Genomic DNA, 21,751 nt, shown 5'->3' on the forward strand with positions numbered 1-21,751 from the left:
CCCCAATCCCCCCCCTCACATCCCCCCTCACATCCCCGTGAGTACACCCCAATCCCCCCCACCCACCTCACATCCCCGTGAGTACAGCCCCATCCCCCCCCACCCCACCTCACATCCCCGTGAGTACAGCCCCAATCCCCCCACCTCACATCCCCGTGAGTACAGCCCCAATACCCCCCTACCCCCCTCACATCCCCGTGAATACAGCCCCATCCCCCCCACCCCCCTCACATCCCCGTGAGTACAGCCCCAATCCCCCACCTCACATCCCCGTGAGTACACCCCATCCCCCACCTCACATCCCCGTGAGTACACCCCATCCCCCACCCACCCCCCTCACATCCCCGTGAGTACAGCCCCAATCCCCCCCCCACCTCACATCCCCGTGAGTACACCCCAATCCCCCCCCCACCTCACATCCCCGTGAGTACAGCCCCATCCCCCACCTCACATCCCCGTGAGTACACCCCATCCCCCACCCACCCCCCTCACATCCCCGTGAGTACAGCCCCAATCCCCCCCACCCCACCTCACATCCCCGTGAGTACACCCCAATCCCCCCCCACCTCACATCCCCGTGAGTACACCCCAATCCCCCCCCACCTCACATCCCCATGAGTACAGCCCCATCCCCCACCTCACATCCCCGTGAGTACACCCCATCCCCCACCCACCCCCCTCACATCCCCGTGAGTACAGCCCCAATCCCCCCCACCCCACCTCACATCCCTGTGAGTACACCCCAATCCCCCCCCCCACCTCACATCCCCGTGAGTACACCCCAATCCCCCCCCCTACCCCACCTCACATCCCCGTGAGTACAGCCCCAATCCCCCCCCACCCCACCTCACATCCCCGTGAGTACAGCCCCATCCCCCCCTACCCCCTCACATCCCCGTGAGTACAGCCCCATCCCCCATCCTACCCCCTCACATCCCCGTGAGTACACCCCAATCCCCCCCTACCCCCTCACATCCCCTTGAGTACAGCCCCAATCCCCCCCCCACCTCACATCCCCGTGAGTACACCCCAATCCCCCCCCCACCTCACATCCCCATGAGTACAGCCCCATCCCCCACCTCACATCCCCGTGAGTACACCCCATCCCCCACCCACCCCCCTCACATCCCCGTGAGTACAGCCCGCCCCAATCCCCCCCACCCCACCTCACATCCCCGTGAGTACACCCCAATCCCCCCCCACCCCACCTCACATCCCCGTGAGTACAGCCCCAGTCCCCCCCCACCCCCTCACATCCCCGTGAGTACAGCCCCATCCCCCATCCTACCCCCTCACATCCCCGTGAGTACACCCCAATCCCCCCCTACCCCCTCACATCCCCTTGAGTACAGCCCCAATCCCCCCCTACCCCCCTCACATCCCCGTGAGTACACCCCAATCCCCCCCTACCCCCTCACATCCCCTTGAGTACAGCCCCATTCCCCCTACCCCACCTCACATCCCCGTGAGTACACCCCAATCCCCCCCCACCCCACCTCACATCCCCGTGAGTACAGCCCCATCCCCCACCCTATCCCCCTCACATCCCCGTGAGTACGGCCCCAATCCCCCACCCTACCCCCCTCACATCCCCGTGAGTACAGCCCCAATCCCCCACCCACCCCACCTACCTCACATCGCATAAGCAGGGCTGAGCCCTCACCGTGCAGGGGCGCTGGCAGTGGCACGTACTTGCCTGGCTTCTGTGCTTGGGCGGGCCCTGGGTGTGAGCTGTGCCCTGCGCCTGCTGACTGCGGGCGGCAGGGCCAGCAGCAGTGTGGGTTCGCCTCTGCAGGGTGGCAGGACGTGTTCTCCCTGGGGGAGGGCAGCTCTGAGCCTCCCTCGCCAGCTGGGAGCCGGGCCCTGCGTGGTTGCCGGCCCCGTGGCGCGGCTTAGTGCCTGTGCTGCTGCTCGAGGTGAAGTGCGAGGTCTCAGCACCAACGTCACTCTGTTTTAAAGTTGATTTACTGATTCGAGAGCCAGAGTGACGCAGAGAGGGAGAGACAGATCTACCTGCTGGTTCTGTCCCCAATGGCAGCAACCGCGGAAGTCAGCCAGGAACTCTACCCAGGTCTCCACACGGGTGGCAGGCCATCTTCTGCTGCTTTCCTTGTCACATTAGCAGGGAGCGGGGTCCAAGCAGAGCGGTCAGGACTGGAGCCCGCGCTCTGATACGGGTAGGGCACCAGTGCTGCGAGCAGTGACCTGGCCTGTGGCAGCGCCCGCCGTGGCAGTTGCCTGAAGCTGGCCATTGAGATTGTCAGTCAGTCCTGTAGGCAGCAGGTACGTGCAGGTGTGTGTGCTGCAGATGGCCTGGGTGTGTCTGCAGCAGTCTGGGCCTGAGCTGAGCCACCCTGTTCCACTTGGGCTTCCTGTGCTGACGCGTGAGCCGGCACTGCAGGGGCTGCTCAGGAGGTGCGGCTGTCAGCTTGGCCACTTCGTGGGCGTGGATAGCAGCCAGAACGCCTTGTCCCAGAACCTGCCTGCACGAGCACGGGGGCCGCCCTAGCCAACACAGTGGCCTGTGCATTGATGAAGGAGTCCAGCACACTGACACGTGGGGCGGGGACCTACGCTGTCAGATACCTTCTCACGGCGGGGTCGCTACGAGGGCTGTCCCGCGTCTGCGCGTGAGACGGGTGCAGCGTCGCCCGGCCTGGATCTGGATCCCTGCCACGGCGCCCCGGACATCCAGGAGGCTGAGGGCCTGCTGGAGACGGAGCTGGCCGAGGGCTGGGCTGCTGCCTGCTCTGAGCTGCCGGGACAGGAGGCCTGAGCTGCGTGGGGGCTGGACGCAGGCTCGTCTTCATGTGCAGGAAGTGATCCTAGCAAGTTTGGAGGGGAAGAGATGTAGGCAGCTGACTCTTGAGAGATTTGGGAAGGACCCTGTTTGTCCTTGCAGGTTTTCTACAAGTTTGAGATTGATTGCAGATTCACAGCTACTTCAGTAGGTCCGTTAGGCAGTGTTGGAGCCTACAGAGCTCAGCGCTCACCGAGGAGACGCCCAGGGTCCTGGAAGGTCACAGCCAACTCGGGGAAGTACAGCCGAGTGCCGTGTGTGCTCTGGTCACCGCAGGTCCTGCCCCTGGCTGAGGTCACGGGAGTGGCCCATGCTTGTGTCCACATCTTTTGCTCCGTCAGTGAGGGCGTGGCTGGCGGGGCGGGTCCTGTGGGCCTGGACTCCCGGGGCCTGTGGCTCCTCTGCCTTCCTGCTGCTGGGTGCTGTTTGGAGTCTGTTTTGCTTAGGAAATGCCGCTTTCTGGTGGCTCTGTGGTTGTCCGTCACCCGCGCAGGTGACCTGCGGGAAGTTTGGGGCGAGGTGGCATGTGTGGGCTGCGAGTTCTGACACCCACACAGGGCCTCTTTTCTCTAATTCCTTGGAAGTTTTGCAGTTCTCGTCAGCTAGAGTTTTCCTTTGCAGCCTGGTTTTCTGGTCCTCAAGCTGGTCGTTCTGAGCTGCTTGCGGGACCTCTGTCACACAGCCGCTGGGCACCTGGGTCTGTTGGGAGGCACTGGCCCCCCAGTGTCCACAGCCGCCCCGACCACGAGCTTTTCACCCTGCTCTGGGTCACGTGTTGCTCGCTGTCTGTCCACAGGCATCGGCGCCTGTGTGGGTCCCCGTAGCACTGTCCGCTCTTGGCCCTGGGTGTGTCCTGCAAGAAGGCACTCCCAGTAGCTGGTGCTGCCCTGGTCCGTCTTGGGCCTCTCGGCTCCTCGGTGGTCTTTGCATCTGGAGCCCCAGGCATGATCGCCCCATGCAGACACCGGTGCTGGCCACAGCCTGGTCAGTTGTGTTAGGAGCGTTTCTCAGACCACACAGGCCCATCTGGTGAGGCCTACCGCTGTCCGGTGTGGCACACGCTTGACGTAGGAACACAGACCTGCTACTCACCCAGCGCCCTGCCCTAAACCCTGACCACCTCCAGCTCTTCCCAGAGAACTCGTTCCTGCTGTGAGTCCTGAGCTGCCGGCTGGAAGGAGCAGCCCCACTTGGGGGACAGTGTTGGGTGAAGAGGCCTCAGGCCTGGGGGAGAGGATGTTGATGTTCAGGTGAACAGGGCAAGTGAACACCTGCTTCAAAATGAGAAGTGGTTGCCGGTGCTGTGGCGGAGCTGGCAAATTGCTGGCGGCTGCTGGCATCCTGTATGGGTACCAGTTCGTGTCCTGGCTCCTGGCTGCAGCCTGGCTAAATCCTGGCCATGGGATCGTCTGGGGAGTAAACCCACAGGTGGAAGATCTCTCTCTGTCTGTCCCTCTCAAATACATAAATCTTAAAAAACAAACAAACAAACAAAAAAAGCTGAAATGTAGGCGTTAGCGTTGTGGCTTAGCAGGTTAAACCCTGCCTGCATCGTTGGCTTCCTGTGTGAGTGCCGATGTGAGTCCTGGCTGCTCCACTTCCTGTCCAGCTGCTAGCTCAATGGAGGGCTCAGTGCCTCTGCCACCCATGTGGCTCCTGCCCTCGGCCCGGGCCAGCCCTGGTGCAGGTATCGGGGAGCGAGCCAGCAGGTGGAGCTCTGTCCTTTCATCCCTGTAACTGCCTTTCAGATAAATAAGTCAGTCTTAAAAAGAAGACGTGTAGATTTCACGTGCCCCCCCCACCCAATGCTCCTCAAGTCCTGGGCCTGGGAGGGTGGAGGCGGCGCCGCCTGATGGCCTGTGCCCCGCAGCGCACCTACCGAATGCCAAAGGAGATCCGTGTGGAGCCGCAGAAGTTCGCCGAGGAGCTCATCCACCGGCTGGAGGCCGTGCAGCGCACGCGGGAGGCCGAGGAGAAGCTGGAGGAGCGGCTCAAGCGTGTCCGCATGGTGAGTGGCCCCGCGTCGCAGCCCGCCCTCACACGTGCTGCCTGTGCACCCACTCCTGACCCGGAGCTGGGGCCCCTCCAGGGAGATGTCCTTGGGGATCCCAGCACTTGGCGGGGGCGGGGTGAGCAGCACAGCCGCCTGCGATGCCCCTGCCCTTCTGGGGCTGAGAGGCTGCAGTGGGAGGCCCCTTTGCCCCCAGTGACTCACAGAAGCAGCGGCTGTGACCCTCAGGTGTGGTCCGTGCTGCTGTGCTCAGCCGTGGCTCGCAGAGACTGGTGTGCAGGTGCAGGGAGGGGTTTGCTTGCAGGGGTGACTCCCTGCCAGGGTGCTGGGTCTCCAGGGTGCCCTCCGTCCCCTCTGCAGTGGATAGTGTTTCTCCCAGGAGTCACCGCTTCGTCCCCTGAACGCCCCTTCAGACCCGTGAGACCCCTCGGGCAGGTGCTGCTTCTTGCCTTTTTCCCATTCCCTAGTAGGATGCCCGGTGGTCGTGTCCTGGGTGCTGGTGATCTCTGCTGAGAGAGCAGACCCCTGGTGGGACTGGGAGTGAGCCCCAGGTGTGGTTCTGCAGACTTTGGAGTGACGGAGCTCCCAGACAGAGCGGCTGTCCAGGGAGGCGTCTGCGTGTCCACATTGCCAGCACAGACACCTAAACTCTCCATCCCCACCCCCTGACAACTAGAGACACACTGGACCCACGGGGGCAGAGAGCCAGTTGGGTGGGTGCTGGCCACCCCACACAATACCTGAGGTTCAGGTGCCTGGCTGCGACACCTGACAGCCACTGTGCAGAGGCAGCGTCACCAGTGCAGTTCTGCTGGTGGCTGGGGTGAAGTTCCCACACTGCCCTGGGCACCATGGTGGCCTCAGGAGCCCTGTGCTGGCCAGGCAGGCTGGGAGGGACTGGAACCCTGGAAGGGTTGAGGGCGAGGGAGGGGCATGGTGCGAGCATCCTCAGCACCTGGAAACCCTAGCGCCGGGGCCAGAGCCGCCGTGAACCAGGAGGCATTAGGCCCCGGGTCCTGGGTCGTGTGCTGCGGCAGAGCCAGCGCCCGCCACGGCAGCAGGCCATGGTGTGGACGTCTTTGCTGTGAGAGTGGCCTGAGGCCGTCAGTTAGCTTGTTTCTTAATAATTCTTTATTTGAAAGAGATCTTCCATCCACTGGTTCACTCCCCAAATGGCTGCAATGGCCAGGGCTGGTGCAGGCTGAAGCCAGGAGCCAGGAGCTCTTCCAGGTGCCCGTGAGGTGCAGGGGCCCAGGCGCCTGGGCCATCCTCTGCTGCTCTCTCAGATGCACCAGCAGGCAGCGGGATTGGAAGCGGAACAGCTGCGTCGAGCCAGCACCCATAAGCCGGAGGCTCAACTTACTGCACCGCAGTGCCGGCCCCACAGTTCACGTTTAACTTTCCAGTGTGCTCATGAAGAACTCTGGGAAAGGAGTCCAGGCATGTCGCTGTGACCGGAGCTGTTGGGCTCGTTCTGTGTCCGTCCCTGGTGGATGCTGCTTTTCCAGGCACACCAACTGTTCAAGTGCTTGCTTTTTTGTTTTTTGGGTTTTTTTTAGTTTTTTAAATTGTATTTATTTCTGTAGTCAAGTTAAGAGAGAGGGAAAGAGCGAGTGAGAGTGCTTCCATCAACGTGTTCACTCCCCAGATGGCCACAATGACCAGGGCTGAGCCAGGCTGAAGCCAGGAGCCAGGCCCTTCACCCGGATCGTCCACGTGGGTGCAGGGGCCCAAGCAGGAGGACCATCTTCTGCCGCTGTCCCGGGTCATTAGTAGGGAGCTGGATCAGAGTGGTGCAGCCACGACTTGCAGCAGCTCCCACATGGATTGCTGGCTTTGCAGGCGGCGACGGAACCACTGTGTCCCACGGTGTTCGTGTGTTTCCGTAAGCAGAGTGATAGAAGATCATCCGCTCGTTCACTCCCCGGATGCCCGCAACAGTCAGGGCTGGGCCGAGCTGCAGCCAGGTCGTGCACGTGGGTGGCAGGGACCCAGCACAGCGGCTGGGACTCACAAACCAGGGCTCAAACTAGGATGCTGGCCCCAAGACTTGCTGGGCAAGACCTTTTGTTCTATTTTGAAATGTTTATTTGTTTGAAAGGCAGAGTGAGGAAAAGAGGGAGAGAAGGGCCGGCGCCGTGGCGCACTCGGCTAATCCTCCGCCTGCGGCCCCGGCATCCCGTATGGGTACCAGGTTCTGTCCCGGTTGCTCCTCTTCCAGGCCAGCTCTCTGCTGTGGCCCGGGAGTGCAGTGGAGGATGGCCCAAGTGCTTGGGCCCTGCACCCCATGGGAGACCAGGAGAAGTACCTGGCTCCTGGCTTCGGATCGGTGCAGTGCCGGCCATAGGGGCCATTTGGAGAGTGAACCAATGGAAGGAAGACCTTTGTCTCTCTCTGTCTCTCTCACTGTCTGTCAAAATTTAAAAAATAAATAAATAAATACAGTAAAGGCAGGTGTCAGTGCAGGTGTTAGCATGCTTCTCTGGTGTCTGCGCCCTAAGGCTCCCTCATTTTGGGGAGTCTCTGCCTGCGACTGGATGGGTGGCTCTGTGTCCAGCTGCAGGGAAGACAGCAGCTACCTGGCCAGACGCCCTGGGCCAGCCCACCTCCACTGTGCAGGTGGGTGCCACGGACACTGGCCGGGGACACGTTAGCTGAACTTGAGCGTAGCTGCTGTTTGTTACAACATGTGACTCTGTTTACATCTGTTACAAGTAGTGATCCTTTTTTCAAAGAAACTCAGGTGTTTTTAAAAAAATATTTACTTATTTGAGTTAGAAGGAGAAGCAGAGAGAGGGAGAGACAGAGAGAGAGGTCTTCCATCCACTGCTTCACTCCCCAGACGGCCTCAACAGCCAGGACTGGGCCAGGCGAAAGCCGGGAGCCAGGTTTCTGTCCAGGTCTCCCCCTGTGTGCAGGCCCACGCACTTAGGCGTCCTCCACCACTTCCCCAGGCCATTCATGGGGCAGCTGGGACTCTGACTCAGTGCCCATGTGCTGGCGTTGTGGCGTTGTGCAGTGTCCCAGGCAGGGCCATAACGTCCTGCACCACGATGCCACCCCCAGAACAAGAGTCAACGTTGGGAAGTAACTGCGTGAGGCTGGATGCCCGGAGCCTACAGTGAACGGCGGTCTTTGCACTGCCGTGCTGCCGAGGCATCAGCCCTGCCCGTCGCCCCCTGTGTGTGGGGGGGTCTCCTTCCTCACTGCACCTGCGCAGCATACAGGGCGAAAACTCTGGGAGGACCCTCGACAAAGACTCTCCCAAAGTCCCTGAACGGGAGCAGGAGGCAGGCGGAGTCCGCCGGGGCCCCAGTCTGCCCTGCTGGTGCTTCCCCGGCACCAGCTGAAGATCTTGTAGTTGACAGACCTTGCTGTCTTGTCTTGCTTTGCACTTGTGAGAAATTTAGGATATCTGAGGTCTGCTTATACTAAAATCCAAGGGTGAAGGGAGTGTCTTGTCCTAGAGTGAAGATGGTTGAATCCAGGCTGCTGCTGTGGTGTGGTGGGCTAAGCCTCCGCCGGGGGCACCAGCATCCCATATGGGTGCCGGTGTCCTGGCTGCTCCACTTGCAATCCGGCTCTCTGCTGTGGCCTGGGAGAGCAGTAGAAGATGGCCCAAGTCCTTGGGCCCCTGCACCCATGTGGGAGACTGGAAGAAGCGCCTGCCTGGCTCCTGGCTTCGGATTGGCCCAGCTGTAGCCGTTGAGGCCATTTGGGGAGTGAACCAGCAGATGGAATTCCTGTCTGTCTGTCTGTCTCTGTAGCTCTGCCTCTGAAATAAATATATTTTTAAAAGACATTTATGTCCTTTTGGGCCAGCCCCCATTGGGTCAGTGGGCTAGATGCGCGTGATGCAGCACCCCGTAGCGAGTGCCAGTCGGTGCCAGCTGCTTGGCCTCCCGTCTGCTCCCTACTAGTGCTGCTGTCGAGGCAGCAGATGGCGACCTGAGTGTTTCGGCCTGCCACCCATAGGAGAGACCCAGACGGAGGGCCTGGCTCCTGGCCTTGGCCTGGCTCTGCAGGCATCTTGGGGTGAACCAGCAAATAGAAGATCTCTCTGTCTCTCTCTCTTCTGTCACTCTGCCTTTCAAATAAATAAAGCATTCAGAACAGGGCGTGGACACTTGCATCCCACATTGGAGCACCTGGGTTTGAGCCCCAGCTCTGCCCTCCACTCCACTTCCTGCTGGTGGGCCCCTGGGAGCAGTGCTGGCTCAGGTGGTCGGGGCCTGCCACCTGCACGGGCGACCTGAGTAGGTGTGACGCTGGGGCACCTGGGGAGTAGCCAGCAGGTGGAGGATTGTTTTGCGTCTCCCCACCCTTCTCTCTCTCTCTTGCTCTGCCTTTTGAATAAAGCAAATAAATAAATAAATGTTTAAAAATAAATGGGTAAGGGACCTGTGCTGTGGCTCAGCGGGTTAAAGCCCCTGCCGGAAGCGCCGGCATCCCATGTGGGTGCCGGTTCGAGTTCTGGCTGCTGCTCTTCCGATCCCACTCTCTGCTGTGGCCTGGGAAAGCAGTGGAGGATGACCCAGGTGCTTGGGCCCCTGCACCCACGTGGGAGACCTGGAAGAGGCTCCTGGCTCCTGGCTTTGGATTGGCACAGCTCCGGGTGTTGCAGCCATCTGGGGAATGACCTAGCAGATGGAAGGCCTCTCTCTCTCTCTCTCTGTCTCTCTCTCTCTCTCTCTCTCTCTCTCTCTGTCTCTGTCTCTGTCTCTGTCTCTCTGCCTCTCCTTCTCTAACTCTGACTTTCAAATAAATTAATTAATTAAAAAAAAAATAAATGGGTAAATAAAACCCAGGGGATGACGTAGGCTCCACCTTCCTTTTTGATTGATTCCAGATTCAGTCAGCACCTTAAAAAGGTTGGTTTATTTTGAAAGGAAGAGGCGCAGCCGGAGAGACGGAGTACATGGTCTTCCACGTGCTGCCCGCACGCGGGTCAGGAGCAGTGTAGCTGGCATTTGAACTGTCACTCGGGTGTGGGACGCAGCGTAACCTGTGCCACTGCACGCAGCACCCACCCTGAGGTGTGACCAAACCGTGTGCATTTCCACGCCTGGTAACAGATGCAGAAGTGTGCCCGCCGAGTGCGAGCATTGAGTCAGCTCTGTGTGCAGGGGCAGGATTCTCTTGGCAAACAGGAATAGAGGAATTGGAAGGAAACGCAGTCTTTGCTGCGAACGTAGAAGAACATAGAGATGTCGGTATTGTGTGCAGTGGGTTAAGCTAGAGCCCGCGACTCTGGCGTCCCACTGGGCGCCGGTTCGAGTCCCGGCTGCTCCACTTCTGATCCAGCTCTCTGCTGTGGCCTGGGAAGGAGCGGAGGAGGACTTAAGTGCCTGGGCCTCTCTACCACGTGGGAGACCTGCATGTAGCTCCTGGATTTAGCCTGGCCAGACCTGGCCGTTGGGCAATTGGGGAAGTCAATCAATGAATCTCCCTCTCCCTCTCTCTCTCTGTAATTCTGCCTTTTAAATAAATAAAATCTTTAACAACAACAATAACAAAAAAGAAACAAGAAAATCGATGGAGAGCCTTCAGTGCCATGACTGCATGTGCCCTCTGCGCTCCAGGGGCCCCGTGCTCACCCTGCTCCAGTCTGCCTGCTCCTGGCCAGCAGCCCAGCATCATGGGAGCAGGGATCAGTCGGGACGGGGAGCCCTGGAGCCCTCTGGTGTGGCGCTCGGTCCCAGCCCAGCCGCTGCCTCTGCAGAGCCAGCACGTGTTGGGGGCCCTGGCCTCCAGGACGCACTGTGCCGGGGCCATCCTGTCCACCCCCCGTGTGACTTGCTGCCTCGCCCCACGCAGGAGGAAGAAGGAGAGGATGGTGACCTTCCCCCTGGGCCCCCAGGGGCGAGCCACAAGTTGCCTCCTGCCCCAGCCTGGCACCACTTCCCGGCCCGCTGTGTGGACCTGGGCTGCGCCGGGCTGCGGGACGCACACGAGGAGAACCCCGAGAGCATCCTGGACGAGCACGTGCAGCGGGTCATGCGGACCCCTGGCTGCCAGTCTCCCGGCCCTGGCCACCGCTCCCCTGACAGCGGGCACATGGCCAAGGTGTCGGCCACGCTGGGTGGCGTGGCCTCGGGGCACGGGAAGCACATGCCCAAGTCGGGGGCGAAGTTGGACGTGGCCGGCCTGCATCACCACAGGCACGTCCACCACCACGTCCACCACAGTACAGCCAGGCCCAAGGAGCAGGTGGAGGCCGAGGCTGCCCGCAGGGTCCAGAGCAGCTTCGCGTGGGGCCCGGAACCGCACAGCCACACAGCCAAGACCCGCAGCCACTCAGAGGGCATGGGTGCCACCCCCAGCGCCGGCGACAGCCTGGCCTACAGGTGAGCCGTGCGCGGCACTGTCGGGTGCGGGGGAGCCACTGGGGAGTGGACGCCACGGCTTCCTCTTGTCTGTGCCTGCGGAAGGCTGGCGCTTCCCCGCCAGCAGTCACCGGACACCCACAGCTGCCGCCAGCCTGGGCCGCAGGGCCGCAGGGTGAAGCGCAAGGGCTGCAGCCCCTCAGCTGTGGCCCTGCCCGTGGCGTTGTTCTCGGTGTGGGGCACGTCATGTGTTCAAGGGGGAAACAAACCAACAACAGGACAGCTGGCAGAGCCACTGGCCAGGTCCACGGTGGGTGTGGTGCCGACGGCCAGAGGCCACGCCCATGTACCCTCTGTCCTCCAAGTCCAGGGTCAGCCCTGTTGGGACGGGAGGGGCCCGTGTGGGGGCCGTGGATGGACGGGGTGACGCTCTGTCCCTGTTCCCGCAGCGGGAAAGCAGGCATGCCCTCCAGAAGAAGCGCCAAGAAGGCCGAGTCTGGGAAGAACGCGGCTGCGGAGGTGCCGGGCGCCTCGGAGGACACGGAGCGGAACCAGAAGATCATGCAGTGGCTCATCGAGGGCGAGAAGGAGATCAGCAGGCACCGGAAGACCGGCCACGGGTGAGAGCCGCTGAGCCGCGCGCCCCGCCGCAGCCGTGCAGAGTGCCGAGGCCCAGGCCCCCGGAGCCGGCTCTGGGCCGGTGGCGGGGCAGCCGGGGGTACTCGCTGCTCCTGGGGGGAGGCCAGGATCGCCCCCGCCTGCAGGCCGCACAGCTGCTCCTGGGAGGGCGTTGCTGGTTTTCTGGCTGGCGACCCCCACGCAGGAGTGCCCAGCTGAGGCACCCGACCTCGCTGCACGCACAGCCCGCGGGAGAAGCTGTGGGTGCGCACACCTGCTTATCCCAGCCCCATCTGGGGGGACGCTGATCCGCGCTCCGCTCTGCTGGGCGCCCACACGGGCAGAGGCTGCTGGGAGCAGCATGGAATGACCCCTCCCCCACACCCAGCCCCACCCTTACTGCTTTGCGTGAATTGGTCTCGGGGTGCCACCCCTCCTCTCCCTGCGTCTCATGGGACCCTACTCATGGTGATGCCTGCAGGAGGGACGAGGGCCCCAGAGGAGGTACAGCCCCTCTTTCCTCAGCCCCGGGTTTCCCCGATCTCCACCTGCACCTAGACCCCCAGCAGGACCGGCCGTGAGGCGTTGCCGGCTCTGGCCCTGCCCCTGAGGGCCTCTGGAGCTCCTGTCTGGGTCTGGTTTGCGCGGGGCAGGCTGCTGGGGTCTGGATTTCTCTTGGGTGGGTTTCGCAGAGCAGGCCCTGGGCTAGGGGGTCCCCGCAGTGAGGGCTGCCCAGGCGGCGGCTGAGGGCTAGGAGGTCTCTGCACCCCCATCCCCCACCCCCGCCCCCCAGTGCCGAGCCTGCCTTGGGAGCGTGGAGCCCCCGGTGGGAGCTATTGCCCTCGCCACGAGAGGCCTTCCTGGCTGAGTGGCGGGCGGTGCTCGGGTGCAGCAGCTCGGGGTGGGGGGGGTGTCTAAGCTGTGACAGTGGGGCCCTCGCTTGCCTTTGAGTGTCCTGTGTGTCCCAGGATTTCCACAGTGAGCATGCATTGAATTTGAACAACTCTTTGAACAGTAAAAATTTTCTTTTGAAAGGGCTTTATATAGTACATGATTTGTATCAGAAAAGCTGTTCAAAGTCAGAAGTAAGGGACAGGCGTTAGCATGGCGGGTTAAGCCAGCGCGGGCACACGCGTGTCCCAGATCGGAGCGCCTGGCGTGCGGGGCAGCGGGGATGCTTCCACACGCGCACACCTGCCGCCTGGGAGACGGGGTGGTCGTTGGCCTGGCCCGGCCCCGCTGTTGCAGGCACCGGGGAATGAGCCCGTGGGTGGGACGTCGCCCTCATTCCTGACACCTGCCGTGCCGTGTGGTGAGAGGAGCCAGGGCTCACGCTCTGCCGTGCCTTGTTCTCTTGCTCCCCAAGGTCCTCTGGGGTGCGGAAGCAGCAGGCCCACGAGAGCTCCAGGCCCTTGTCCATTGAACGCCCTGGGGCCGTGCACCCCTGGGTCAGTGCTCAGCTCCGGAACTCCGTCCAGCCCTCTCATCTCTTCATTCAAGACCCCACCATGCCACCCAACCCCGCCCCCAACCCCCTGACCCAGCTGGAGGAGGCCCGCAGGCGTCTGGAGGAGGAGGAGAAGAGAGCCAGCAAGCTGCCCTCCAAACAGAGGTACGGCCGCGGGCTGGGCGCTGGGGGCCTTGTGGCTGCCTCTGCTGAGAGCCGCACGTGGCACAGGCACAGGCACAGGCGGACGCTGGGCAGCTCCGAGACATCCCGCAGAGACTCCGGCCGCACCCGCCTCGCCCCTAAGGGTCTGTTCTCCCCCTAGCTGTGTCCTCTCATTCTCCCTGGGTGCCCTGGCCCCGTGGGACCCAGGCAGGTCAGGGTCTGCGACAGCCCTGGGGCGGCCCCTCACCCCGGTCGCAGGGCTGTCACACAGGTCACTGTTGACCTCAGCTTGCCAGCTCCTTTTGTCCATCCTAGGTCATCTGGGCTCTGGGGCTGCACCGTCCATGGGGCTGTCCTCCTGGGCACCTGGAGGCTGAGACGTGTGTCCCTCCACGGGTCTGTACCGCGCCCTGAACCTGGCGCCAGCTTGGGTGTCAGAAGGGGCTGCAGTGACCCTGGACCAGAGTGACCACTTTGCAGCCAGGTGGTCCCATGTAGCCGAGCCTGTGCCGACAGCGTGCCGTCCGGCAGGAGCTGGGACCTAGCAGGGCTCGTGGAGCGGTGGGGAGGCGGAACGGACCTGACGCCTGGGCCTGCGTTGTCTCGGGCAGGATTTGCTTTTGGTCTTGCCGTGAGAACTGCTCAGTGCCTGGTCTAGGCTGCTGGCCCCACCGTCTCCACTGGACAGCCTGGAGTTGCCGGGTCTTACATCCAGGGCGCGGGGCTGTGTGAGCAAGGGCCTGGCGCCAGCACCCCCCGCCCAGGCCAGTCTGTGGCACAGCGCCCCAGGTGTGGACAGTCCAGTTGTGCTTGGGAAGCCCTCACAGAGCCGAGTGGGGGAGCAGGCCCTGGGCGGAGCTGCGGGCACTTCTCTGGGAGGCCGTGTGCACCACGTGGCCGGGTCGGTGCCACAGAACAACCTTAGCACGCTCGTCGTCGACCGTTTGTGCTGGGGCCTCTGGCCCCACCGTGGCCTGGAAGGAGGCGTGGCGTCACCGGGCGCGTCCCCGCTGACACGGGCTGTTCCCTAGGCATGTGCAGGAGGTCATGCAGCGGGGTCGCAGCTGCGCCAGGCCCGCGTGTGTGCCTGTGCTGAGCGTGGTGCCAGCCGTGTCGGACACGGAGCTCTCCGAGACAGAGTACGTGTGCCCCAGGGCTCTCCCACCAGGGCCTGTGCTGCTGCTCCGGGGACACGGAGCGGCTGCGGCTGGAGGAGCCCCCGCGGGGTCAGGCCTCAGGCCGCCCCAGAGCCGTCCCCGTCTCCACCCGTGACGAGCGGCCACGGGGTGACGGGAGGCCTCTGGCCGATGCGGGCGTCTCAGCAGCCTCCCAGCCCTGCCTGACCGAAGACCGCGCTCTGCCCGTCTGGAACACGGCGGGGCCTGCGGCCAGGGGGAGCTTGGGACCGCTGCCGCAGGTGGTGCCGGCCAGACACCGGGCGTGCCTGCGCCTTTCAAGACAGCCGCGGGCTGGGGTCGCCCCGAGAGGGCCTCCATGTGGGCGTCCCCTGAGCCTTGGGCCTCACCACGCTGACCCTTGACAAACCCCTACCAGGCCCAGGGGCTGCTGCGTGCGCTCAGAGCCTCTGCTCCAGGGTTCGCCCTGCGCGGCCTTCCTGAACCCAGCCCTGGGCAAAGGTCCCAGGCCTGCGAAGCGGACAGGGTGGAGGGGGCCCTCGCGGCCTGACGGCCAGGACTCGGGCCCTAGAAGCTTCAGGTGCACCCAGCAGGAGGAGGGGCCGGGCCCAGTGAGGGCACAGCTCTCGCCTGGGAACAGGAGACAGCAGCCAGCGGTCAGGCTGTCGGCCCGGGCAGCAGGCCCTCTGCTGTGGGGCAGGCGCGGTTACGTCGTGCGTGAGGCTGCCGGGTAGCACAGCCCACCCTCCACCCAGAGCGGGTGGACCCCTGCCTCCTGGCCTGGGAAGCTGCGCACGAGTGTCCACGTGACGGGGGGAGCGAGCTGGGCGCGGGGGCCACGGCGTGCTCGCCCCGGCCATCTGTGCCTTGCGGGGGTGGGTGGCACCCATGCAGCCCCGACAGCCCAGAGGTCACCAGCGTCTCTGCCCTCAGGACGAAGTCACAGCGGAAGGGGGCCGGCGGGGGCAGCCAGGCGTGCGACAGCATCGTGGTGGCGTACTACTTCTGCGGGGAGCCCATCCCCTACCGGACCCTGGTCAGGGGCCGTGCTGTCACCCTGGGCCAGTTCAAGGAGCTGCTGACCAAGAAGGGCAGCTACAGGTGAGCCTCGAAGGGGCTGGGGTGACCCCTCCTCCACTTAGCCTCCCACGGAGCAGCTGCAGGACGGGGCCTGAGGGCCCCCGCGCCCACTTCTGGGCTCTCCTCTTGAAGGTGGGAGCACAGGCTCAGGCGTGGGGCTGCGGTCCTGTGTGCTCTGACCCGGGCCAGCCCCGTGGCCTCCAGGTCCAGCCTGTCCCCCACGACCGGCCCCTGAGCAGGCCTTGCAGGAACCGAGGGCGCACCAGGCCCCGGGCAGCAGGCCGCGGGCTCAGGGACAGGGCCTCCACCCCGGGCTGGGCACCCGCAGGCCCCTTCCTGCCGGGCTCCGCCCTCACCGCCCCGCCCCCACAGATACTACTTCAAGAAGGTGAGTGACGAGTTCGACTGTGGAGTGGTGTTCGAGGAGGTGCGCGAAGACGAGGCCGTGCTGCCCGTCTTCGAGGAGAAGGTCGTCGGCAAGGTGGAGAAGGTCGACTGAGCCCGCGCCGGGGCGGCCGCCTCCCGGAAGCCCTCCAGGAGCTGCCTGTGTGCAGCCAGCGTCTGGCTGACGAACAGCCGCCTGCCCCGTGCGGCCCCAGGAGGGGCCCATCCACTTCCCATAGCAATACTCGGAGAGTCTGGCCGGCCACTGGTGTCCCCGCTCGGCTGGCCCGGCCCAGGAGTCCCCGCGCGTCTCTGGACTGTACGTGCCACCCAGTGCCTTCCGCCAGCCGTCTCTCGCCTGCCACTGTGAGAGCCGCGCCGGAGCCGGCCCTGCAGCCCCTGGCCACGTGTAAATATGTACAGTTCCCAGGCCCGTTTTTCATGCGCTGACTTGTACAATGGTCTTTTCAAAGGTACTTGGATAATAATGAAATAAAAGTTTTTGAACCTGCTCTGGTGTGGAACACACCTGTTCGCTGCAGGGGCCTGCTGAGGGCACACGTCCTTGGCCAGCTCCTGGCACAGCGGGGGGACCCTGGGGCGCAGTGGCCGGCTCTGGACTAGGGACCCCCTGGGCCTGGCTCGACTTCTGCCCAGGGGCCCAGGAACCACGCACACGTCCAGAACTCAACCTCTTTATTCACAGCTGGGAGCAGGCCACCCCGGGAGGGGGTGCGGAGGGGGCCGGGCCGCCCCGGGAGGGGGTGCGGAGGGGGCCAGGCCGCCTACAGCTCTTCCTTGGGCTCCACCGTGGAGTTGGCCGGTGGCTCCTAGAGAAGAGAGAGGCAGAGAGGCCAGCTCAGAGCGCTGCCCTGCCTGCCTGCCTGCCTGCCTGCCGGGCCAGGGCTCAGGGTGAGGCCTGGACCCCTGGGCGGGGGTGCCCACCGGCACGGGGGCTGCAGGCTCCTCGGTGGGGGCGGGCAGCTCGCCCCCGCTGTCCAGAAACTGGGAGAAGGTCTCCAGGTCCCGGCTGCTCTTGTATTCGATCACCTGAGGGGGGAGGGGGAGAGGTGGAGGAGGGGCCTGGACAGGCCTGCCCCGCCCTGTGCTCGCCCACCGACCGCCCCCGCCTCACCTTCCGGCCCGGCCCCGCGGGGAAGTACAGGAGGGTGGGGAAGCCGGCCACGCGCAGGCCCTCCAGCTCGTTGGCCGTGGCGTCCAGCTCTGCGATGACGATGTCCTCGCGGTCCCTGTACTTCTCAGCCAGCGCCTCCCAGGCCGGGGCCATCTCCTTGCAGTGGCTGCACCACGGGGCATCTAGGACACGGGTGTTGGGCTCCGTGCCGCGCCCGCCGAGCCCCCCCCCCCCCCCCGCCTGCGGCACTTACAGAACTTGACAAACACGTTCTTGGCCTCGTCGTAAGCCACCTGCTCGAAGTTCTTGCCCACGAGGGTCTTCACTGGCCGCTGGTCCCAGTCAGGGGGCACGTCTTGGCTCAGGAGGTAGGGCTGGGGAGCCAGGCCAGTGCTCACGGGGGGCCCCCAGAGCGACCACCCCCCACCCCCGCAGTGGGCAGTCCAGCAGGGGACCTGCACTTGGCCGCCGAGGACAGCCCGGCAGAAAGTGGTGACGGCTGCCGCCGTGACGGGCTCCCCGGCCGCCGGCGCGTACTTCTTGGAGGTCTCCATGTTGATGAGGCGCAGGGTGGGGGCCTCCTCGCTCTTGAGGCCGAAGTACTGCAGCACGTGGCTGTTGTCCGCAGCCACGTCCACCACCACGAACAGCACCTGCGGGCAGCAGTGCGTGCGGGCCCTGGCCCTGCCACCGCCCGCCTTGCCCTCCCGACCCCCCCCCCCCCCGTACCTGTCCCCGGAACGGAGGGGCCGCCTCCCGGAAGCCCTCCAGGAGCTGCCTGTGTGCAGCCAGCGTCTGGTTGACGAACAGCAGCAGGTGGTTGAGGATCTTGGCGGCGAAGATCTTGGGGGACGTCTGTGGGGCGTGGACGCGTCACTCCTGGGGACACCCCGCTCCTGCTGTCCCCTGGCCGCACCTGTCGCTGCACTCACCTGGCTGTTGAACTCCGTGACCAGGTGCATACTGTGGGTGACCAGGAAGCGGGACAGGTCTCCCGAGTCCAGCCCCAGCTCTGTGTCCACTGGGAAGTCGGCCCGCCCCTCATCAAACTGGACACCAGGCAGGTCGGTGAAGGGTGGGGGGCCGGGTGGGGGGCAGCAGCCCCGGCCCCCCCACCCCGGCCCAGCCCCACCTTCTTGAAGAGGACCACGGTGTCCTCGGTGAGGCCAAACTTCTGAAAGAGCTGTGGCCGGTCAGTGAGGCCGAACGTCATGTCCAGGGCGTCCTGGGCCAGGGCCAGGAAGGTGGCCACGTCCTCGTCCTGGAGGTCCTAAGGGCCCGACCCCGTGAGGCCGGCGCTGGCGCCAGCACCGAGCCCCGCCCGGGCTCCGCCCCTCAGCCTACCTGGAAGAATCCGACCACCACCACGTCCCCGGCGTCAATCAGCGCCTGGGCGCCCTGCTCGTCCTGCAGCCGGGTGGCACTGGCCCCCACCCGCCGCCGCAGCCACTCCGCGATGCCCTCGGCCTCCCGGGGCCCTGTGGAGAGTCCCCTCAGCCCAGGCCCAGCGCCGCCTCCTGCCTGCACCGAGCCCGCCCCGTACCTGTGTAGTCCTCCGGGTGGGTGCGGTTCCCGTCGAGGAAGAACTTGAGCGTGGGGTACTCCGTCACGCCGAACTCCCTGGCCAGCTCGGGCTCTGCGGCCGCGTCCACCTTGGCCAGCGTGGCCCGGGCCGACTCGGCCGCTAGTAAGGCAGCTGCCTTACTGTACTCCGGGGCCAGGGCCTGGCAGTGCCCACACCATGGGGCGTCTAGGGGACAGGGCCGTGAGCTCCCGGGCACTCGGCACCCCCGGCCTGCCACAGCTGCCCCTTGGGGTCGGGTCCAGGGGAGCAAGCGTGTTCTGAGCACACTTGGCTTCCCCAGGGGCCCCGAGGCTTGCCACAGTCGGGCAGAGCACCCTAGACCGGAGGCTTTGGCTGTAGGGACCAGCGAGGTCTAGGCTGGGGGTCCAGGCTCCGTGGGGCTGCCTGGTGAGCCCCGAGGCTGGGAATGGTGTCCAGGCTGCTGAAGGGGCCTGGAGGAGCCCAAGGCGTGTGCAGGTCCCCGGGAGCCCAACCTCGACCCCGGGCCACCTGGCCAGCCCTGCGGGTGCTCCTCTACCTGGGGCCTCGGTATGCACCTCCACGTGCCCAGGTCCAGCGCCCTCCTGGGGAGCCCTGGCGCAAACCCTGCCTGTCCCCGCCCCACTGGTCCCAGGCACTCACAGAACTCCACCAGCAGGGCGCGGTGCTCCTGTAGGGCCCTGTCCAAGCTGTGCTGGGTCAGCACCAAGACCCCATCCTCCTCGGGGGGCTCCTCCTCGGGGGGCCCCTCCTCGGGGCCCTGACCCTGTCCTCGGAGCCCAGAGGCCCCCAGCAGCAGCAGCAGCAGCACGGGCAGGAGCTGGCACTCCATGGCAGCGCTGGCCCTGCAGCGCAGGGGCAGATAAGGGGCCCAGGGGCCAGGCAGCAGCCGCCACGTGGCGCCCGCCCACTCGCGGGGAAGATAAGGCCCGAGAGCCCCCACCCCCATGAGGGAGGGAGCAGAAAGAGGCGACACCAAGGCACGGAGACAGGGGAACGTTTAATAGGGCTGTTCAGGGCACAGCAGCAGGCCCAAGGGGCAGCGGGGGCAGGGCCACGGACAGAGGGCGGGGGTGGGGGGTCCCGGTGCAGCAACTGCAGGAGGTGGGGGGCAGCCTGGGGGCTCAGTCGGCCCAGTCCCGGCAGATGAGCAGGCCCCACTCCCAGGACAGGTGTCTGGTCCTGTCGTCATCCGTGAAGAGCGAGGAGACCATGTAGGGGCCCCGCACCAGCAGGCCCCGCGGCACCTCCTCCACGGCCGTCACAAACTCGTACTCCTGGGCCCTGGGGCCGTAACTGCCCACCATGCAGACGGCCTTGTCCACTGGGGGTGGGGGAGGGCGAGGGCGTCAGGGGCCGCCCCCTGCCCGCGTCCGTCCCCCGCCCCGCCCCCGCTGTGCCACCTTACCACGCAGGCCGCGCCGGTAGGTGTGATGCACACACCTGAGGCCGCTGACGATCTCCCTGTTCACCTGGGCGGGGGCAGAGCCGCTCAGCCGGAGCCCCGGGGTGCCCCCGGGGCGGCCCCAGCGCGGCCCCAGCGCGGCCCCGGCCCCCGCTGCCTCACCTTGAAGGTGATCTTCACTCTGTAATCCACGCCCTCCTTCAGCACAAACACCTGGTCCTTCAGCGCAGCCAGGTTTCCTGCCAGGGGAGGCGGCCAGTGAGACCCGGGGCAGCCCCCACCCCGGAGCCCGGGGCCTGGGGGCTCGGCGGAGGACCCACCTGTGAGGTCCATGGTGACGGGCGCCGGGGCCTGCTCGGACAGCAGCGTCAGCCTCATCACCTGCACGTCGGGCAGGCTGGGGTCTGGGGAGAGATGGGGTCTGCAGGGTGCCCCGCCCGCCCGCCCGCCCCGCCGCCTCCCGCCACGGCCAGGGCCTGAACCGTACCCACGACAGGCGGCGGGGGCCCCAGCAGCACCCGCTTGTACGTGAGCAGGCTGGCGTCCCCCGGGTCCAGCTGCAGAATCTCCAGCAGGCTCTTCCTGCGCGGGGCCTGGTAGCCCGGCACGGCCTCGTCCAGCACCCCCTCCTCCAGCGCCTCGTCAGGCTTCGACTGCCCACCCTCCTTGTCGGCCAGGAGGACTGCCGGTCAGGGAAGGTGCGTGAGCAGCTGCCCACGGCTGACCCTGGCATTCCAGCACCAAACTGCCGCCCCCACCCGAGACCCGGCCCAGCCCGAGGCCACCCGGTCCCTGGCGCGCCTCATCCAAGGCCGAGGTGGGGGGGGCCAAGACCAGCTCCCACAACACCGGCCTCCGGGGGCTCCCCACCCCCCAGCTCTTCCCTCCATACCTGGGCCCCCCTCCCGCCCTCTCCTGTAGCCCCTTCCCCCTGGAGGCAGGGATGTCTCAGCGCCTGCCCACTGCCTCCAGCCCTTACGGGCCCCACCTAGGGGAGAGGGGCCCCCCCGGAACCTGCTGCCCCTGCCTCACAGACAGGCCCAGCCCCTGCTGGCTTCCTTCCCCATCCGCAGCCTGAGGGCCCCGCGCGCGCCCCCAAAGTTCTCGCGCGGGGGGTGGCGGGGGAACGGCCCCCGCCCCGGTCCTAGCCCCCCGCCCACGTGGCCGACCGCCCAGCCCGGCAGCTCACCTCGGGCGCACAGCGCCAGCCGGAGCAGCTCCAGCAGCTGCGCCCCCAGCTCGCACGCGTCCAGGCCCAGCATGGTGGCGCGCGGCCCGGCCCGCCGCGGAGCCGCCGCCCGGCTCGGCGCTCAGCCCCGGCGCGACTGCGGTGAGCTCATCCCGGCCGGCAGCGCCCCCCGCGCCCAGCGCCGCGCCCGCGCCGCGCGCCCCCAGCCGCTCCGCGGACCCCGCGCAGCCCCGCAGAGACGCGCGTGTCGCCCGCACGGCGCTGGCACCGGGCCGTCCCCGCCGCGACACGCCCGTTGCCCGCACCGAGCGCCCGACCGCGGCTCCACACCAGCTGCCGTCACGGTCCCCGTCGCCCGGCCGCACCCGCTCCGGCCGCCCCACCCCCACGGCGCCGGCGAGAGGCTGAGGGTCTCCCGGGAAGCCCTCTGGGCGGGGCGGGCGGCGCCGTTCGGAGCAGGTGCGCGCCCCGCACCGCGTCCCCGGGCTCTC

At 65.6% G+C, this 21,751-nt stretch overlaps 3 protein-coding genes across 9 annotated transcripts in view; 1 reads left to right on the top strand and 2 right to left on the bottom strand.

Annotated features, from left to right (window-relative positions):
- The window catches only part of AXIN1 (axin 1), a 51,450-nt gene extending 34,971 nt beyond the window's left edge, over positions 1-16,479 (top strand). For 2 of the 3 annotated variants that reach the window (XM_089321740.1, XM_089321741.1), the window contains exons 5-11: positions 4,671-4,808; positions 10,629-11,158; positions 11,587-11,757; positions 13,122-13,367; positions 14,399-14,506; positions 15,437-15,604; positions 15,956-16,479. In XM_089321740.1, coding sequence (XP_089177866.1) covers positions 4,671-4,808; positions 10,629-11,158; positions 11,587-11,757; positions 13,122-13,367; positions 14,399-14,506; positions 15,437-15,604; positions 15,956-16,082 — 1,488 coding nt within the window. In that variant the 3' untranslated portion in view covers positions 16,083-16,479. The remainder of the gene's footprint in view (positions 1-4,670; positions 4,809-10,628; positions 11,159-11,586; positions 11,758-13,121; positions 13,368-14,398; positions 14,507-15,436; positions 15,605-15,955) is intronic. The other variant, XM_051842119.3, reaches the window with a different exon arrangement.
- Positions 16,480-16,646: 167 nt separating this feature from the next.
- On the bottom strand, positions 16,647-19,504 carry PDIA2 (protein disulfide isomerase family A member 2). Its single transcript, XM_051842123.3, has 11 exons — positions 19,309-19,504; positions 18,646-18,852; positions 18,447-18,580; positions 18,235-18,372; positions 18,035-18,151; positions 17,832-17,957; positions 17,558-17,755; positions 17,356-17,476; positions 17,103-17,284; positions 16,913-17,017; positions 16,647-16,797 (listed from the first exon to the last, which is right to left on the bottom strand). The coding sequence occupies exons 1-11, from the start codon at positions 19,496-19,498 to the stop codon at positions 16,753-16,755; spliced, it is 1,563 nt and encodes a 520-aa protein (XP_051698083.3). The 5' UTR covers positions 19,499-19,504; the 3' UTR covers positions 16,647-16,752.
- A 142-nt stretch (positions 19,505-19,646) lies between these two features.
- Positions 19,647-21,560, bottom strand: ARHGDIG (Rho GDP dissociation inhibitor gamma). 5 transcript variants are annotated; one of them, XM_051842132.3, is made up of 6 exons: positions 21,261-21,560; positions 20,559-20,753; positions 20,392-20,475; positions 20,234-20,310; positions 20,110-20,138; positions 19,647-19,990 (listed from the first exon to the last, which is right to left on the bottom strand). In XM_051842132.3, exons 1-6 carry the CDS (start codon positions 21,331-21,333, stop codon positions 19,855-19,857), a joined length of 594 nt encoding a protein of 197 aa, XP_051698092.1. In that variant the 5' UTR covers positions 21,334-21,560; the 3' UTR covers positions 19,647-19,854. The 5 variants fall into 5 exon arrangements, with proteins under 5 accessions (XP_051698092.1, XP_051698091.1, XP_089177873.1 ...); XM_051842131.3 differs by having other exon boundaries at positions 20,075-20,138; XM_089321747.1 differs by having other exon boundaries at positions 20,392-20,422; positions 21,261-21,472.
- Positions 21,561-21,751: the final 191 nt, after the last annotated feature.

This window comes from Oryctolagus cuniculus, chromosome 19 (genome assembly GCF_051225735.1).
Source record: "Oryctolagus cuniculus isolate XC-2025 breed Fujian yellow rabbit chromosome 19, ASM5122573v1, whole genome shotgun sequence".
Classification (NCBI taxonomy): domain Eukaryota; kingdom Metazoa; phylum Chordata; class Mammalia; order Lagomorpha; family Leporidae; genus Oryctolagus; species Oryctolagus cuniculus.

What these genes read in the sequence shown, in the direction of transcription:
- PDIA2 (XM_051842123.3), bottom strand. Translation starts at nt 19,498, where the DNA reads ATGGAGTGCCAGCTCCTGCCCGTGCTGCTGCTGCTGCTGCTGGGGGCC. An exon ending in CCGTGGTCCTCTTCAAGAAG is followed by an intron (nt 18,152 to 18,234) that starts GTGGGGCTGGGC and finishes CCTGGTGTCCAG; the next exon opens with TTTGATGAGGGGCGGGCCGA. An exon ending in CCGCGGGGCCGGGCCGGAAG is followed by an intron (nt 17,018 to 17,102) that starts GTGAGGCGGGGG and finishes CTCCCCCCTCAG; the next exon opens with GTGATCGAATACAAGAGCAG.
- ARHGDIG (XM_051842131.3), bottom strand. Translation starts at nt 21,333, where the DNA reads ATGCTGGGCCTGGACGCGTGCGAGCTGGGGGCGCAGCTGCTGGAGCTG. An exon ending in GCTGGCGCTGTGCGCCCGAG is followed by an intron (nt 20,754 to 21,260) that starts GTGAGCTGCCGG and finishes CCTGACCGGCAG; the next exon opens with TCCTCCTGGCCGACAAGGAG. An exon ending in GCCCCCGCCGCCTGTCGTGG is followed by an intron (nt 20,476 to 20,558) that starts GTACGGTTCAGG and finishes ATCTCTCCCCAG; the next exon opens with ACCCCAGCCTGCCCGACGTG.